At 36.0% G+C, this 17,667-nt stretch overlaps 1 protein-coding gene across 1 annotated transcript in view; it reads left to right on the plus strand.

Moving 5' to 3' along the window:
- The first annotated feature begins 1,593 nt into the window (after positions 1-1,593).
- Positions 1,594-17,667, plus strand: part of DAZL (deleted in azoospermia like) — a 17,982-nt gene continuing 1,908 nt past the window's right edge. Inside the window, exons 1-11 of the mRNA XM_006770208.2 lie at positions 1,594-1,718; positions 2,928-3,045; positions 9,835-9,981; positions 10,257-10,348; positions 10,905-10,956; positions 11,578-11,641; positions 11,732-11,871; positions 13,203-13,274; positions 13,960-14,010; positions 14,824-14,940; positions 16,081-16,179. Of these exons, the coding sequence (XP_006770271.1) occupies positions 1,594-1,718; positions 2,928-3,045; positions 9,835-9,981; positions 10,257-10,348; positions 10,905-10,956; positions 11,578-11,641; positions 11,732-11,871; positions 13,203-13,274; positions 13,960-14,010; positions 14,824-14,940; positions 16,081-16,179 (1,077 nt within the window). The remainder of the gene's footprint in view (positions 1,719-2,927; positions 3,046-9,834; positions 9,982-10,256; positions 10,349-10,904; positions 10,957-11,577; positions 11,642-11,731; positions 11,872-13,202; positions 13,275-13,959; positions 14,011-14,823; positions 14,941-16,080; positions 16,180-17,667) is intronic.

Here is a 17,667-nt window from a genome sequence, read left to right on the forward strand (position 1 = left end):
CTGCAGACTCAAGGGTCCCAGGTTCGATTCCGGTCAAGGGCAGGTACCTTGGTTGCGGGCACATACCCAGTAGGGAGTGTGCAGGAGGCAGCTGATGAATGTTTCTTTCTCATCAATGTTTCTAATTCTTTATCCCGCTCCCTTCCTCTCTGTAAAAAATCAATAAAATATATATTTTTAAAAAATGGGTCAAGTATTTGAAGTTATTGAAAGCTAACCAACAAATCCAGAGAGCTCAAAAACTCATAAGCAGGAGAAATTTTTAAAACTCCACACCCAGTCACATCATTGTGAAATTTCAAAACACCAAAGAAAAACAGATCATAACCAGCAATTAGATTGACAGCAGATTTCTTAGTATCAACAGAAACCAGAAGAAAGTAGAATATGTTCACTATTCTGAGACCAAAAAAAGACAACTGTGAATGTAGAATCATACTAAATCGAGTAAAATTATCTTCATGAAAAAGGGCAAAATGAAAGAATTTCAGGTAGAAGAAAATCTGAGAACTTACCATTCTCATTAAAGAAAATTCCATAGAATTTACTTCAGGCACAAATAATCTGAAGAATGAACTGAGATATGCAAAAAAATTGTTACGCAAACCATTTTTATACATGTGGGAGGGTCTAAAAAACATGTCTAATTTATAGGAGGAAAACATGATAGAACTAAAATAGTGAATAATAATCCTATATAATAAAAGCCTAATATGCAAATTGTTCCCTCGACCTGGAGTTTGACCAGGGGGCGGGGCCGGTGGCAGCAGGGGCAGGTGCCTGGGGGAAGGGAGGCGCCCCCAGCTGGCAGCAGCTAGGGACCCTACCCATGCACGAATTTTGTGCACTGGGCTTCTAGTACCTTATAAATTGGGAGGGAGGGCCGTGTGCAGCTTTAAAAAAACCGTAAGGACTTTGGATTATCCAAGAGGAGAGTAAAGATATTATTTTAGACTTTTAAATAATGACCTTAAAATAGAGTGTATTACTCCAAATAAGTTGAGATAAAAGACATATCACACACACACACACACACACACCCCAAAAGAAGCTTCTTCTTTAACTTTTTGGCATTTTAATCTTTTATTTTGTTGTCTGCCATTCTTATTTATGATAAATAGTATTTTATAATTTCTCATTGTGAGTTTATCTTTAAAGAGTCCTTTTCTTATGAGAATGCTTCAGGCTTTTACAGAAATGCCTCTCCAGGTTGGTTTATGTTTGTTTCTGCCAGGCATTCCAGATATACCTTGTCTGGGATCTTTTAGGGGAGGAAGTGGGGGTAGGGGGATCAATTTCTAGATTTTGAGAGTCCAACAAGACATAAGTGCTTTGGTGAAATTCAGGTCTGGGGTTTCAAAATTTCATCAGAATTAAATCTTTTCTTTTCGTGCAGAAACGAGACGAGCGTCCTCCACTGGGCGCTGTAACGTCCCTCCTCCGCCTTCAGGAAAGGATGCTCTTCCGGGGACAGCGGCCTTGGGTAGGATACTCAGTTTCAGCGCAGATTTTGGGTTACTCCAAACCCTTATCGTCCGCCCCGCACTTCAGACCTCGGCTTATGGAGACCAACCGCCGCTTGCTACACCTGCGATGGCCGACCACCCTGGTTTGCCTGGGACGTGGTTTTTCGGGGAAATGGGGTTTTTCAGCGCTCAAGTCAGGAAAGTTGGTCACCCTGCACTACAGCCCTCATATCCGGGGCCGGAGGAGACCCAGTGAAAAAAGCCACTGCTCTGGCTTTCATCCTAACTTCTTGCATCTCAGGATTTCACTTCATTGCTTATGGGTTAAGGGCATATTAAAATGAAGGTCGGTGGTTATTGTACCCGATCGTGCGCGGTGCTGGTAGTGACACAGCTGTGCAGGCTCCCGAAGTCCGCCGTTCTGCCGTCTCACAGGGAACAGTGTCGCGCCTTCCATTTGCACAAAAGTGAAGCTTGACAGACTTGGTCAGTTACCCGGTATGGGGACCAGAGATCAGAGCGGTACCCAGAGTTGCGATTGCTCCCCTGCTCACCCCACAGTTCACCCTGCTCTCGGCACTGTCTCCCTGACCCCGAGAAAGTTCTAGAATCCTCTCGGCAGGCCTCGCTGCTTCTCGGAAGGCCTGGAAGATAAACTCCCCCTTACAATTTAAACTCCCAATGGGAATATATATACCCGTTTTGTTAACTCCTGCATCTGTGATACCTGATAATTGCATGCACTTCAATAACGCGTCTTTAAAAAATGAACATCCCGAAGGGCCTGACAAAGCTGGTTATTTTTCCTAATCTAATCTAATCCAATCTACAATTTGACAGAAAGGCGTCCATGTTTCATTTCTTTTTACCTTTTGTCCCCTATTCTGCTTAGACTTGTTTCTATTTTCTATTTCTGCAGGCATTTCCATTGATCTAGAGACCAGCGGTAGGGATAATCGTGACGGGACGAATCCCCTGCATTCAGGACGCCATTTTGAAATTAGAGCCCAGAACACAAAATGTCTTTTTCAATTTTAACATATATCTGAATGTGCATAATAAATTCAAGTGGGCTCCGAAGGCGCTTTCAGGGTGAAGTGTGGAGTCTGTGGGTCAGTCCGTCTGTCTGTCTAAGGACGGCGCCTCCCGGCTGCACATTGCCCTCGGCCCGCGCGCACCCCCCGTGAGGCCCCCCACGTCCAACCCCACGGGGCCACCGACACCCCCCGCAGGGTCCCCACCCCACCCCCCGCAGGGGGCGGGAGCCGTCACCCATTGGCTGAGGCGGCTCTGACGAGTGAGCCCCAGGGACCGAGCAGGCGCAGGAGTGCTTCCCAGAGCCCCCTGGCCGCCGCAGTGCCCTGCGCCCCTCAGTCTCGCGCAGCGGCTCTCGGGACTCGGGAGCCTCGCTGCCGCCACCTCTGACTTTCCTTTCTTCTCGGGCTTGTCTCCGCTGTCCAGTCAAGGCCGGGCAGCGGACACCATCGGACCTAACAGCAGACCCACGGGTGGTGCCAGAGGAGCAGCCTCTGCTCGTCCTCGAGCCCTGTCAGCGGAACTGCTCGCTGCCGCCATCATGGTGAGTGGAAAAGGCCTGAGGGGTGGCTGAAACTCAGTTTTGGGGGGAAGGCGAGGCGCGGAGGGGGACTGGGGTCACCTGGATTTCTTGTCTGAGGCGCCTGCCCGGGTGCACCCGAGGCCCTGGCTTAAGAGTCGGGGGGTGAAACTTCGTGGCCCATTCGCAGAAGTCGGTACAAAGCCCCACTGTATTTTGTGGAAGAGCCACACTGAAGGGCCCAAAGAGCCGCATGTGGCTTGCAAGCTGCGGTTTGTCGAGCCACAGTTTGCCGACCACGCCCTAGGTGTTCCCCGAGTTTTTGTTGCTAGAAAGTGGCAAAATCCTGTTGTTCCTTTGGCCAGTAATGCACTTCCTCCAGGGTTGCACTTTTAGCTTTGTCTCTTGGGGCCTGCCAAGGGAGCGGCCTGTTCGCTAAGCGAGGGGCTGGGCCTGAAGTGTTTTCGCGCGGCCCCTCCTACAAAGGCAGCTCTCGACAAGCCAAGCGGGAGCGGAGGCTCGCGAAGGGCGGAGCCGGGCCTCAGGGGGCGGCATTTCCGCTCCCCCTTAGAGAGAGCTGCCTTTGCTTCCGAGGGACTGGAAATGTGGGAAGTTCAAAAATTTTTACTCTTGTGGACAGTTTTCGCCTCTAGATAAACCAGGAGCTTTAAACCAAGTGTACGCACCGTCATATTCTGCGGGTTGTACACGGACGTGAGTCTTGGTAAATAGATGGAGTTGATTCCGCCCCACCACAAGGTAGAACTCTGTGAACACTGCTGTCCAACCACTAAGCCGCAAGTGCATTAAATATTACGAGTAGTTAATGGTTGTATAATAATTGTTATTCTCTCTATTTTAAGAGGTAGAGGAAGGAAATTTATATACAACTTCAATTAGTATAAATGTTGGAATAAAAATTTATAATTATATGTAAGTAATTTTGTAACTTTGTCACGTAGGTATTCATATTTAATCACTATGCATTACTGTAAGTTATTTACAACCATTTCTCTATTTTTAGAGGAAAAGGAGGACAACGCTAATAGATTATTGACTTTTTTTCTGGTTATAAAAAGTAACATCTCATTCGAAAGTAATCAATATAAGAAAATAGAGGTCCATCTTAGTCCCAACACCTGTTAAAATTTTGATGTCTATGCCCTTCCAGTGAATGTATTGCATATAAATAGGTAAATTTTATTTGACAAAAGTTGTACCATACTATATATAACCCTGTTTTACAACTTGCATCTTTCACTTAATATAGTGGATATTATTTCCAAAGATAAGTTTAAAATAATTTTACACTTATAATGTTAGAGTATAAGACTGTATTATTACTCGTTTTAGCAAATTCCCTTATAATGAATAACTTTTTTAATATTAAAATAATACTATAAAAAACAATACTATATTGAGAATTTCTGTGTAAATGTTTTGACATGCTTATTCTGTTAATTCCTCGAAATAAATTGCCAGGAGTGGAATCACAGGGTATGTTTTGCCCATTTTATAACAATTTTAAGTTGCATATCTTTCCAAGTGACTCTTGATAAAATATGCATTAGTATATATTCCCATTGATGGTGCGTAGAGTCACTTATTCTCAATTTAAGTTGCCAATCTGGTAGCTGGAAAATACTTCACCATGTTGATGTGCTTGTTTATTATTAGTTAAATTGAAGTTTGTCATTAAATTTTAAAATATAAATTCTTAATTTACCTTTCTACTTGGATATTTTTCCTTATCTTAATGATCTATGAGAACTCTATATTAATATTAACCCTTTGTCATTATAGACTAGAAAAATTTAGTGGCCATAAGGAAGTGCCCTTATTCCTAATTTCAAAGGAAATCAGTATATAATGTTTCACGTTAAGCCTGATGATGACTTAGAATTAGATTGATAGTAAATAAGATTCTTCTATTTCTATTGTACTTGGGTTTTTTAAAAATTTAAAAAGGAATGCTGTATTTTATCAAATATTTTTTCATTGGTGAATTGCAATAATAGCTTTCCTAAGAATGAACCATCCTTGCATTTCCAATATAAATTGTACTTAATTATATATTTTTATATATTGTTTGAATTTCACATCTTTGTTGGGGGCAGGAGTGGACCATTTTAATTAGGGTTTGTTATTCAGATGGTGGTAATTTTGTAAAATGAATTGAGAAGTACTCTTTTTTTTCCTCCGAAAAGTTTTTTTTTAATGAAAACAGAATTTTCTTTTTCTTCTACTTCCTCTTCTATTTACCACTGTTTCTGTCTTGGTGCCCTTCCTCTCCCCATCTATACACACAAATGATCCCTTTACAGTTTGAAAAAACAAACTCTCAGTGAAACTAACCTAGGAATCATTTCTTAACATTTTTTAAAAAATTTGTTTCTCTAGAACAGGGGTGGGCAAACTTTTTGACTCGAGGGCCACAATGGGTTCTTAAACTGGACCTGAGGGCTGGAACAAAAGCATGGATGGAGTGTTTGTGTGAACTAATATAAATTCAAAGTAAACATCATTACATAAAAGGGTACGGTCTTTTTTTTTTTTTTTTAGTTTTATTCATTTCAAACGGGCCGGATCCGGCCCGTGGGCCGTAGTTTGCCCACGGCTGCTCCAGAAAGTTAGCCATTTCATCAAGATTTCCAAATTTACTCCCATAGAGCATATAATAGCATTTTCTTATAATCTGTAGTCATAGCCTCCTTTTTACAATTAATGTGTCTTTTTGCTTTCTTGTTCTTTTTCTTGCTTAGCTTTGTCAGGATTGTTTATTGTTTTGGATTTTTTCCCCCAATAGTTTATTTTTTGACTTTTTTTAAAGGTTTTATTCTGATTGTCTATTTCCTTAGTTTTTGTTTTTCTCCTTTTTAGCTTCTTCTATGGATAGAACTGATGCATACAAATTGTAGACTTTTTTTTTTTTAGGTCAGTGTATATAGAGCTCAGTTTGCCTGCATGTAGTAATTGAATGAAATAATAGTGTTAAAGAGCTGACATCCCAGGAGTTTTATTACCAATGTTTATTTCAGCTTTTAGTTATTGTCATTTGGTTATCCAACTAACTATTACAGGAAATATACCCTATAAATAGAAGTGATGAGAATTCTATATATGATGGCCAAGTTCAACCCTATTTATATCTCAGCATTGTTCATTTCAGTAATTAAGAAAAATAATTACTTCTTACATATAATTTACATGTAATTTATTTTCTGCATACTATTGATGGTTAAGATTGATACTTTAGCACTAATCTTTTTGCTTTATTGTGGAGTATTTTTGGCAATAGTTTAAAAGTAACTAAAGGTTTCCTGTTGGTTATGGATATTGTATATACAAATTACAGTCTACATATATAAAAGGCTAATATGCTAAGTGTCAAAACATTCGACCAGTAGCTATGACACGCACTGACCACCAGTGGGCAGACGCTCAACGCACAGGCATGGAAATATGGAACAGACTGATAAATCTCAGAGGGAAGGGGGAGGCAGGAGGGAGGGAAGAGATTAACCAAAGATTTTATATGCATACTAGAGGCCCGGGTGCATGTTTGTGCACCGGTGGGGTCCCTCAGCCTGGCCTGTGACCTCTCGCAATCCGGGACCCCTCAGAGGATGTCGGACTGCTGGTTTCGGCCCAATCCCCGCAGGCCAGCCCAAGGGACCCCACCGGAGCATGAATTCATGCACTGAGCCTCTAGTTATATATAAATACACACAGTAGGAGTTTTAAAATCCTTGCTGTTCAGTCTTGTTAAAATGGAGTACTTTGCTTACTTTGTTAGCTTTGAGCGCCACCTGCTGGCTATGGACTAGGACATGATGGTGCCTTAATTTAAGGCATTATGACAACTGGTTAAAATAATTTGATGAATTTTACATTTAATATCCCAATTAGGCAGCCAACCTGTACGCCCAACTACAAGCCAAACTTCCTATAATATCTAATGGTTTTTTTTCTCTTTTTCCCAAATCACTGTTAGTTGTTTCAAATACCCATTTTACTTTTATAAATAGAATATGAGAATTAGAACTGTTTCTCTTCAATTCTGGCAACAATATCATGGTGTTTCTCAAACATGACCCTATTAAAATGTGGGGCTAGATAATTCTTTGTTGTGGTGGGCAGCCTTTTGCATTATAAATGTTTATTGTGTCCCTGGTCTCAATCTACCAGATACCCAGCAGCACTCAGTTGTGGCAACCAAAAATGCCCCTATCCTGCAAAATCTCCCCTGGTAGAGAATCAATACATTAATATAACCCCTCATAATATGGCACAGTTTTATGGCCTGTTGTTATACCTGTGAATTAAAAAAGCATCCTTCTGCCATGCCGGCACATGGCTCAGTAGTTGAGCATTGACCTATGAACCAGAAGGTCCAGTTCGATTCCCAGTTAGGGCACATGCCCAGATTGTGGGCTTGATCCTTAGTGTGGGGCATGCAGGAGGCAGCCGATCAATGATTCTCTCTCATCGTTGATGTTTCTCTCTCCCTCTCCCTTCCTTCCTGAAATCAAATATATATATATATATATATGTTTGTATATAATTAAAAAAATATCCTTCTGTAAGATTCACAGACAAATAATATTGTAAATAGTTATTAAATTAAAGGGTATCCAGAGTTCATCCACAAATGAAGGGGAAATTGAGAAAGAGAAAAGAAAGTTAATAGGAATTACAGAAACACTGTATTGTGTTTTGGAATTTTGAATTCTGATTGAAAGGAGTTGGTAAATTGTCTATCCAATATGAGAGAAATCTAGTCAGGTTCTCAATAGTTCAATATATGTGGCTTCTATAATAAAGTCCCATTTAGAAAAAAAACTAAAATTATAAAAAAATTGCAATGTTTATGTTTTATGGGAAAAGTTTAGAAATAGATTACTCTCTCCACCTAATTGTCATGAAACGTCACCAAATCATAGTTAAAAGAAAGAATTAAGTATTCAAATAGAAGCCCAAAATAATCATAAGCACTAATTAATACAGGAAAGCCAAAATGCATAAAATGTGTGATTTGACAATTTTTGTTTCATCTCTAATTAGTATAGCAGTTTGTAGAATCTTTTGTCCTTGTTTTCCTCCATAAACAGAAGTGTAATAGTTTTATCTCTCTTTTCCTGCCTTTTGTACTTAGCTCTTATAATCAATAAGCATTTTATAAAAGAATTTCAAATAGGCAGATGTACCATAAAATAATTTCTTGAAGTTCCAATTCAAATTAGTTGTTAATTAATAAAGTATATACAAAATTAGTAAGTCAGTAGTAAAACCAGGAAGTAAACTTTTTTAACTATTGAGAATTCAGTAACTTATATTGGCATACTCTTTTCAAAATGAATTCACAGATGTTATTTCATCTCATTCTCCAAGCAATTTTCCCAGCAATAAACTGCTGCAAAGTAAGTGACTTATAACCTAGTAAGGGACATGAAACCTACATCTCCTGACTAAATCAATTTTTGTTTCATTATCCTATACTACCTTTCCAGAATATATTACCAATAAATTCTGCTTCAGAGAAATTTACGTTAACCTTAGTGTGGGAAGACTAAAGACAGAGTTCTGACCAGAATCCAGGAAAACAATGAGTTTCATATGTGGGTCTCTTTTTCTGAAAATAAAGATGGTACATATATCTAGCAGCCCACTGTGAAAATTAAAATTGTCAGTAAGACTGATAATCTTATTTCAAAAGATGCTTTGAACATCTTAGCATTAGGGATAAGGATGATAAGCCCTTTTTTATTAGGAGCTATATGTGAGCACGTAATGTTTTTGTGGTCCTTTCCAAAGTAAGCAAGCATACTAACACAAGGAGTATCCTATATAATAAAAGGCTGATATGCAAATTGTCCCCTCGGGAGTTTGACCGACCAGGAGTTCGACTGCTTGCTATGACAAGCACTGATCACCAGGGTGCGGTGTGGAATGAAGGAAGGTACTGGCCAGCAGCCAGCAACTGGGGGAAGGAAGACTCTAATCAGCCCTGATCCCTGGCCAGGCCTCGGGACCCTATCCGTGCACGAATTTCATGCACCAGGCCTCTAGATCTAATTATAAAATCCATGTTAATTTTGGTGAATAGAAAAATAAGACTAGAAATTATTTTAAACCTAAATTTTTGTTTTCTTTCTTATGCAGCTTTTAAAATTTTATCTTTTAGCCCTAACCAGTTCGGCTCAGTGGATAGAGCGTCGGCCTGCGGACTGAAAGGTCCCAGGTTCGATTCCGGCCAAGGGCATGTACCTTGGTTGCAGGCACATTCCCAGTAGGAGGTGTGCAAGAGGCAGCTGATCAATGTTTCCAACTCTCTATCCCTCTCTCTTCCTCTCTGTAAAAAATCAATAAAATATATTTTTTAAAAAAATTAAAATTTTATCTTTTAAAAAAATTTACCATACTGTTTAATAAGTTACTTATAAAATGAAAATTTGCTTATTGGCATAGAATAAGATAATTTTAATAATTTTATTTTTACAAACCTGAATTTGCTAATTATTTTTACCAGTTCACATAGTATTTTCACAAACTCAATATAAAATCAGTATTCTACCATAAGAAATGGCAATGAGCAACACTAAGGCTAAGTAAGTACTATATACCCTTTTGTTAATATTTCAGGCTGATCCGCTGTGATTACACCTGAGCCTGAACTAAGCTATATTGTTAGCTAATTTAAAATGAAAATAATTTATATGAAAATGTTTTATACTTTAAAGAATTATAGTTCACATTGTATGATTGCCTGTATATCTACTGATAATATCTCTATATCTGTTTACCAAATTACAGTCTGCTACAAATTCTGAGACTCAAAAGTCAACCATCTCCAGAGAGGCCAGCACCCAGTCCTCATCATCTACAACCAGCCAAGGCTATGTTTTACCTGAAGGCAAAATCATGCCAAACACAGTTTTTGTTGGTGGAATTGATGTTAGGGTATTGTATTCATATTTAATTTATTTAAAGATATGTCTTAGGAATAATGGGATTTTTGTGCTTATTGCAAACATAAGGATTTTGTACTTCATGCAGTATTGGAACTAGTTTTGTGTTTAACCTATGGGGACTGAAAGTATCTTTGACAAAGAGCTACAGGTAGTTTGAGGATACTTGGGTGAAATAGTTCCACATCATCAAATCTTCTTTTATAGTATAATTGAAATTTTCGAATGCTGAATATTTACTCTTAAAAGTCAAATTCTTTTCTATAGATGGATGAATCTGAAATTAGAAGTTTCTTTGCTAGATATGGTTCAGTAAAAGAAGTGAAGATAATCACGGATCGAACTGGTGTATCCAAAGGGTAAGTAAAACATATGCTGAATATGAAATATAAAATACAACATATGAACTAGTTTGTAGATTACTAGAGGCAGAACTCAAAACTGGTATTTTATACGTACTTGTATAAATGAAATTCGTTGCTTTGTTAATTTTTTTCATGGAGATAAAAGTTTGCTGCCAGCTCTTTCATTTAATCATTTTCCTAGTATTTGCATTTAAATATTTCCCATCTTTATTTATTTAACTTAAGTGGATTAATTAATTTTATTGAAGAATTGGGTTTTTTTGCACATTTCACCATATTTTAAATTTTAACCTTTTTGCCATAGACAGTAAATTATATTTAGGTTTCTAGATGGGAATTTCCTGTTAATGAATAAGGTTCTCACACTACTTTAATTGTAAGAAAATAAAAGCAGTAATATTTATAGAATATCATGTACATCTTAAAAATACTTATCTGTGTATTCTTCATACTTTATTATCACTTTTGTTAATTATTTCATACAATACTAGAAGTTTTAAAACATTCAGTTATGGTGATGATCTTATACTTTATTTATCTGCCTTTCTAGCTATGGATTTGTTTCATTTTATAATGATGTGGATGTGCAGAAGATAGTAGAAGTAAGTAGTCTTATGGGAAAATCTTTTAATTAGATTTTGGATGCAATGTTTAATATTACTTGAGTCCCAGATACATATTCAGTCATATAAAATATAGAGATAAAGCCCAGCCAGCATGGCTCAGTGGTTGAGCACTGACCTATGAACCAGAAGGTCACAGTGATTCCCTGTCAGGGCATATGCCTAGATTGTGGGCTCAATCCTCAGTGTGAGGTGGGCAGGAGGCAGCCGATCAATGATTCTCATCATTGATGTTTCTATCTTTCTCTCCCTCTACCTTACTCTCTGAAATTAATAAAAATATAAAATACAGAGATAGATGTACTTCTTTTTTGAAATCCGAACTTGAGTAATCTTACATAACTTGTGAGAACCTATTTGTTTTTGATTGGGCATCTAGCTTCATGAACTAGAGACAGAATGTAAAGGTTTTGATCAAATTCCATGACACCTCTTGACACTTGAGTAGTGATGATAAGGTTCAGATAAATTTTTTTTATTTACTATGTTCTTACCACTGATCTTCTCTGATAGTAGTCATTTTTAGAACATTTAGGATATTTATGAAAGTCTTAGAAGTAAAGACTTCAAAATTGATTCTACTTTTGTTACTATTTTCAGTCACAGATAAATTTCCATGGTAAAAAGCTGAAACTGGGCCCTGCAATCAGGAAGCAAAATTTATGTGAGTAAAGAAAGGAATTTTTCTTGTTGGCATGTGTAGCTTTTCAGAGAACTAAAACTAGGCTTTGCTTTCTTTTTATTCTTTACAAAGGTGCTTATCATGTGCAGCCACGTCCTTTGGTTTTTAATCCTCCTCCTCCACCACAGTTTCAGAGTGTCTGGAGTAATCCAAATGCTGAAACTTATGTGCAGCCTTCAACCATGATGAATCCTATAACTCAGTATGTTCAGGTAAGAAATACCTACGTTCCTGTGATTTTTTTTGTTTTGTTTTTTCATTTTATTCGTATTGGAAATCTTATGGATGGGAGTACCTTAAAAGTAAGCTAGTCTCACTTCTTATTTCCTGTGGAATTACATACGCAATTTCCATAATAAATGATAACAATGTTTCTGTTTGAATTCTTAAGGCTATAGGAAATCTATTTTTGTAAGTCTGTGATTCTTAGTTATTCCTTATTCTAAGCTAAAATCTGCTTCTATATAGTTTGTAAACCTTTATCTTAAAACTGACCTCTGTAGCCACAAAGAACATGTCTTTTCCTTTTTTTGCCTTATATAATAACTCATAAAATATATGAAGGCAGATTTTCTCATGAGTCTGCCTTTTTTATTCCTCTCTAAGATTAGCCATTTGTCTAGTTATTCCGTATTTGCAGTGTCTAGATGCCTCCCCATACAGATTGCTGACTTCTGGATATATTCTGGTTCTAGAATGGATAGGTTTCTGATGACTTAACTGTACATACAATTTGGTCCTGGTTGGTTACTTCAATATTTGAAGTGGTATGTGGAATATTTACTATCTCCTATGATGATAGTGTTTATTTCCTTCATTTTCTTTTCTTCAGTTTAAAAGACATTTTATTTGCATAAAAGAAACAGAAAAATAAATAGTACTGCAGTGTCTCTCCTTTGTTTACATTTTCTATCTACCTGAAGTGTAGTGTATATTTTTTATTTTTCTTGTCCTAAACATGGCTAGAAGAAAAAAACCACTTGTTCCTAACATTTATTGTGTTATTACCTATTCTGACTATATTCATATATACTACTACCTAGAAGTTTTTAATCAGTAATATTTATTGAAAGATGTATATTTTACTGCCTCTTTTCCCATTTGGGTTGTATATTGCCCGTAAATTTTAGAAGTAAAATATAAAAAGAGCCATAAGTTTTTAGGAAGACTATACGTTGACTACATATTACCCCCATGATATTGTCAAAGAAATACAAAACTACCTAAAAGTATTTTTACAGAGAAATAGATGTATTAATATAACTTTAACACAGAAATCTATCCTAGTAAAGTCTTGTCACTAGTGTAAGAACTTCTGAGTGGTGATAAATATATAAATGATATAAACATAAGCTGGCAAAATCAGTCACTTCCCTTATTTACCCCTTCCTCCTAGAGAATACTTTTTTCTTTATGAAGCCAGTCCTCAAATAGGGTCCTGCACTACATATAGAAAAATAATTAAGATTTCTTCATTTTCATATATTTGTTCTTTGGGGAAAATATTCCTTCTTTATATTCTTTCTGCAACTTTTATTTTCAGGCATATCCTCCTTATCCAACTTCACCAGTTCAGGTCATCACCGGATATCAGCTGCCTGTTTATAATTATCAGGTAATTTAAGAGGGAACAAATGATTTACTTTGGAATATTATTGAGGCCTTTATTTATATAAATAGTTTTTCATTTAAATTAGTTGAGTATGCCTAAAATTTAAGAAAAACTTTGAATTAAATCTCCTGATGATATTTTGACAGGAATCTACTTAGCAGTAAGTTTTTTCTTGTATTGTCTTGCAAAATTTGGTGTCCCCTTTATGTATTCCTCATCTTTACTATCAAATAACTGAAACACCCAGGCTGACTTAAAACTTTTACTAGGGAAGAGATTGAAATAAAATTATTACTCAATTCTTAGAACATTGACTTGCAGTTATATTTGGTAGTGTTCATTTTAGCTAAATACTACAAGATAGTAGTAGTTCTCTGAATTTCTCAGCTCCTAGATATGACTATATCTATGATCCATGGTCATATATCTATGGTAATAAATTCAAAGAATACTATCTTTGAGTTTTCCTGACTGCCAATCTCAAAAAATTGAGGAAAAGGTAGAGTTTATATTTGAAAGTAATAATAAAATCCTCAGGTATTAGAAACATAAAGTACTACTTTATTTCATTGTTTCTTTTATTATAAGAAGTTCAAGAAGCCAGAATGACAAATACCCCAACATTGTCTATCTGATATCTTTGTGAAAAGTGTAGGAATATTTAAATATTTCCTTTTTTTTTTTTAAGATGCCACCGCAATGGTCTACTGGGGAACAAAGGAGTTATGTTATACCTCCGGTAAGGTGAATTAGCCAAATATATACTTCCTGTTCTTAAGTATTTTTTTTGTTTAACTATTAATAGATTTTTTGAGCGTTTGCCAGATCATGTATGCCTCGAAACATGTTTAATTGCCCTTTTATATTATGTGTTATGGTTTATTAATTTCTTGTCAACTCAAATGTATACTCCCTGGGAGAAACTGCTTTTTGTTTCTCAGCTTGTTTTTGCTTAAACAATGGCCACTCTGCATACAACAGGTGTTTAATTCGTTACTGATAGAATATACAACCCAAGAAACGTAGTATTAATAGCTATGATAATGCTAATTCTATGGATTTAGAATTAGTATTGAATCTGCTTCTAGTTTCCTACCTATAAAAATGTCTGTTGAAGAGAGAGAAAGTAATATTTTTCTGTAATATGCTGTATGTTATATAAGAAATGGAATAAAAAAAGTGCTACCTCTAAAATACCTAAATCTTTATTACCTTCTGTCTTTCATCAGGACTGGATATTTGAAGGATATAATATGAGTTAAAATTCTCAGGTGCTAGGAAATTTCCATTCCCTGTAATTTGAAGGGTTTTTTTTTAGAGCACTTCCAATTCTGATTGTGTTGAGGCTTAAAAGACATTTCAAAATAAAAGATTGCCTTATTATTGCATTTCAGCTTCAGTTTAAAATAAAGTTTCTGTTGTAATGTAATTGAACTTCAGCATGATGCGCATTTAAACTTTCAATATCATCTCACCATTTTGAAGAATAGGTTGTTCAGAAGTGTGTCTAATGTACATCCCTTTAATTATACTCTTATCATTTTAAATGCAGGTTTATGCAGCTGTTAACTACCACTATAATGAAGTTGATTCAGGAGCTGAAATTTTGACAAGTGAATGCTCGGTTCATGAAGCTACTACTCCATCCTCTGGAAATGGCCCACAAAAGGCAAACATACAATTTTATTAATATTTTTATATTTATTTTTTCAAATTTTAATGGCCCTTTGAGAAGTGAGCATCTTTTCCCAAATTTAAATATGGGAGTCATAAATGAAAAAGCTTGAGTAATTGATATGTCAGTTTATGTTAAAGTTGATGAAATTCCAGGCACCCCCAAACTTTTAGTATATAAATATAATTTCTAATTTAGTAGTTCTTTTCCTCTGTTCCAATTTCATTTTTGTTCTTTTTTAAAACCATACTTTAATAAGTATTGTATTAACATGACTTAACAGAATGCAATGGCAAGTTTCCTCAAGCCTCCTATTCTGCAAAAGAGGAATTAGTACAAATTATACCTACCTGTTTGTTCTTTGTTGTGTTTTTGTGGTGTGTGTGGTTTTGTTTTTTTGTTTGTTTGTTTTTACCAATTTAAACATTTACCTAGCTAAATAGTAACATGCAGTTATTTATGGTATTCTTTCTATAGCATTATACATGGTAGTTTTCAGGAGTGGTGGAGTCACTAATAATAATTAAAATATTGAAGTAGACAGTTTTTTTTAATCATTACAGCAAATTCCTATAATAACAGTGTTCTCACTTTTGAATTGTCTTACGTTTAATTGAATGGGTGGGAATATGGGTAACAGTGGAGAATTTTCATTGTAGTATGTGAACTTTGTCCAAGTGTTTTTCAGTGGAAAAAAAGGTCAAGAACTACTGAACTATATAGGGTGAAGAAATTCCCTGATTTGATATATGATTTGAAATTTGGAAACAGTATTAAAATAGCTCAAAGTATAATTATAATATCAGGTTTTTATCCTGGGTATTTTTTTCTAGAAATGTTGGAGTTCACTATTTCTTATCTAATAGGAAAAATTAAAGAGCCTTAAGCTAATATCTTAGGGTTTTACTAAATTGAGCCTTTAAAATCAGTACTCTATCACTAAGGTTCTAAATATTTCTTGAATTCGGTAGAAAAGTTACATTCTAAGTGACATTCTATGTGGTTAAGAATTATGAATTCCCTAAAAATTTTTTAGAAATAAGTGTATTTATTCATTAAACTTTATATAAAAAGGGCTTGTTAACAGTAAGTAAAAGGAATAGTCTTAGATTACAGAAAACGTCTGTGTTTCAGAAATCTGTGGATCGAAGCATACAGACGGTGGTATCTTGTCTGTTTAATCCAGAGAACAGACTGAGAAACTCTGTTGTTACTCAAGATGACTACTTCAAGGTATGAAAGGAATAGCACACAGGATAAAAAAGCACATTTGTCAACCACAAAGCATCTTTTTTTCCTGTGGTATATACATTTTGAGATTATATAGAACATTTAATTGAACTCTTGCATTTGACTGTAACCCAGTAAACCACTATGGATGAGTTTTACCTGTTAATGCATTTTATGTTGCTCAAACCTTGATGTAGTATAGTTTGTTCTTAGGGGACAAACCTTTACCAAAAGCTTACAATTGAAAGAGTTTGTGAAAAAAGAGAGTGGAAAGGGAATATTAACTTGATGAAATAGAAACGTTTTTAGATACAGAAAACAGAACTTAAGAGTATGTGCATATTGGACTAAAGAGAGCAAAGAAATTGATCACTCAGATGACATACTCGAACTCTGTAGGGGGCAAAGAGGTAAAGTGAAGCAATAAAAAGCTGAGTAGAAAGAAATGGAAGTTGATTGAGAGTTGGTGGAGTGGAAGAGAACATGGGTGTTTGAATTTAAAGAAGTCTGGTTTCTGATTCTGGTTCTATTTATCACCTTGGACAAGTCATATAAATTTTGTTAAGGCTCCAGTTTTTATAAGTCTAAAATGAGAAGACACAAGACTAAAGGTCTCTAAAATCTCTTTAGTTCTCAGTCTGTGAATATGGAAAGGAACTAACTGTTTACTCCAGTGAGGGAATAATATTGTATGTGTTTAGTAAAGGGGCATTTTTGTTGTTTTTTTAAGTAACATGTTTATTGAATATAATACAATTCACTCCTTTAAAGTGTATAGTTCAGTACTTTTTAGTATATTTGCAAGCCACGACCATAATCACTTTTAGAATATTTTAGTCACATCAAAAATAAACCCTCTACCTATTAGCAGTCACTCTCCACTTACCCCAAACTCTTCTAGTCTTAGCAACCACTAACCTACTGTTATTAAGGATTTGCCTATTCTAGACATTTCATATATGTATGTGTGTATGTGTGTGTGTATGTATATATATATATATACTTTGCCCTACTGTCCCACAGCCAACCTCCTATTGGTCCCTCCTCCCAGAGGGCCAGACCCAATTGGCCCCAATCACTGGCCAGGCCGAGAGACCCCACCTGTGCACAAATTCATGCACCAGGCCTCTAGTATAGAATAATACATTTGGCTTTTTGCCACTGCCTTCTTTTACTTAGTATAATGTTTTAAAGGTTCATCAGTGTTACAGCAGGGATCGGAATTTTATTTCTTTTTATTTATGGATATATCATTTTACCCATTCATTACTCAATAGACTTTCATTGTTTCCACTTTTTGGCAGAAATGCTATGTACAAGTTATTGTGTGGACATATGCTTTTATTTCTCTTGGGTATATACCTAGGAATGCAATTGCTGAGTCAAATGGTAATATGTTTAACCTTTCAAGGGACTTCCAGAATTTTCTCAAAATGACTACACCATTTTACATTCAAAAGGAATTTTTTAACCATTGCTTTGTGTTTTAAA

Source organism: Myotis davidii, unplaced genomic scaffold (assembly GCF_000327345.1).
Source record: "Myotis davidii unplaced genomic scaffold, ASM32734v1 scaffold962, whole genome shotgun sequence".
Lineage (NCBI taxonomy): Eukaryota > Metazoa > Chordata > Mammalia > Chiroptera > Vespertilionidae > Myotis > Myotis davidii.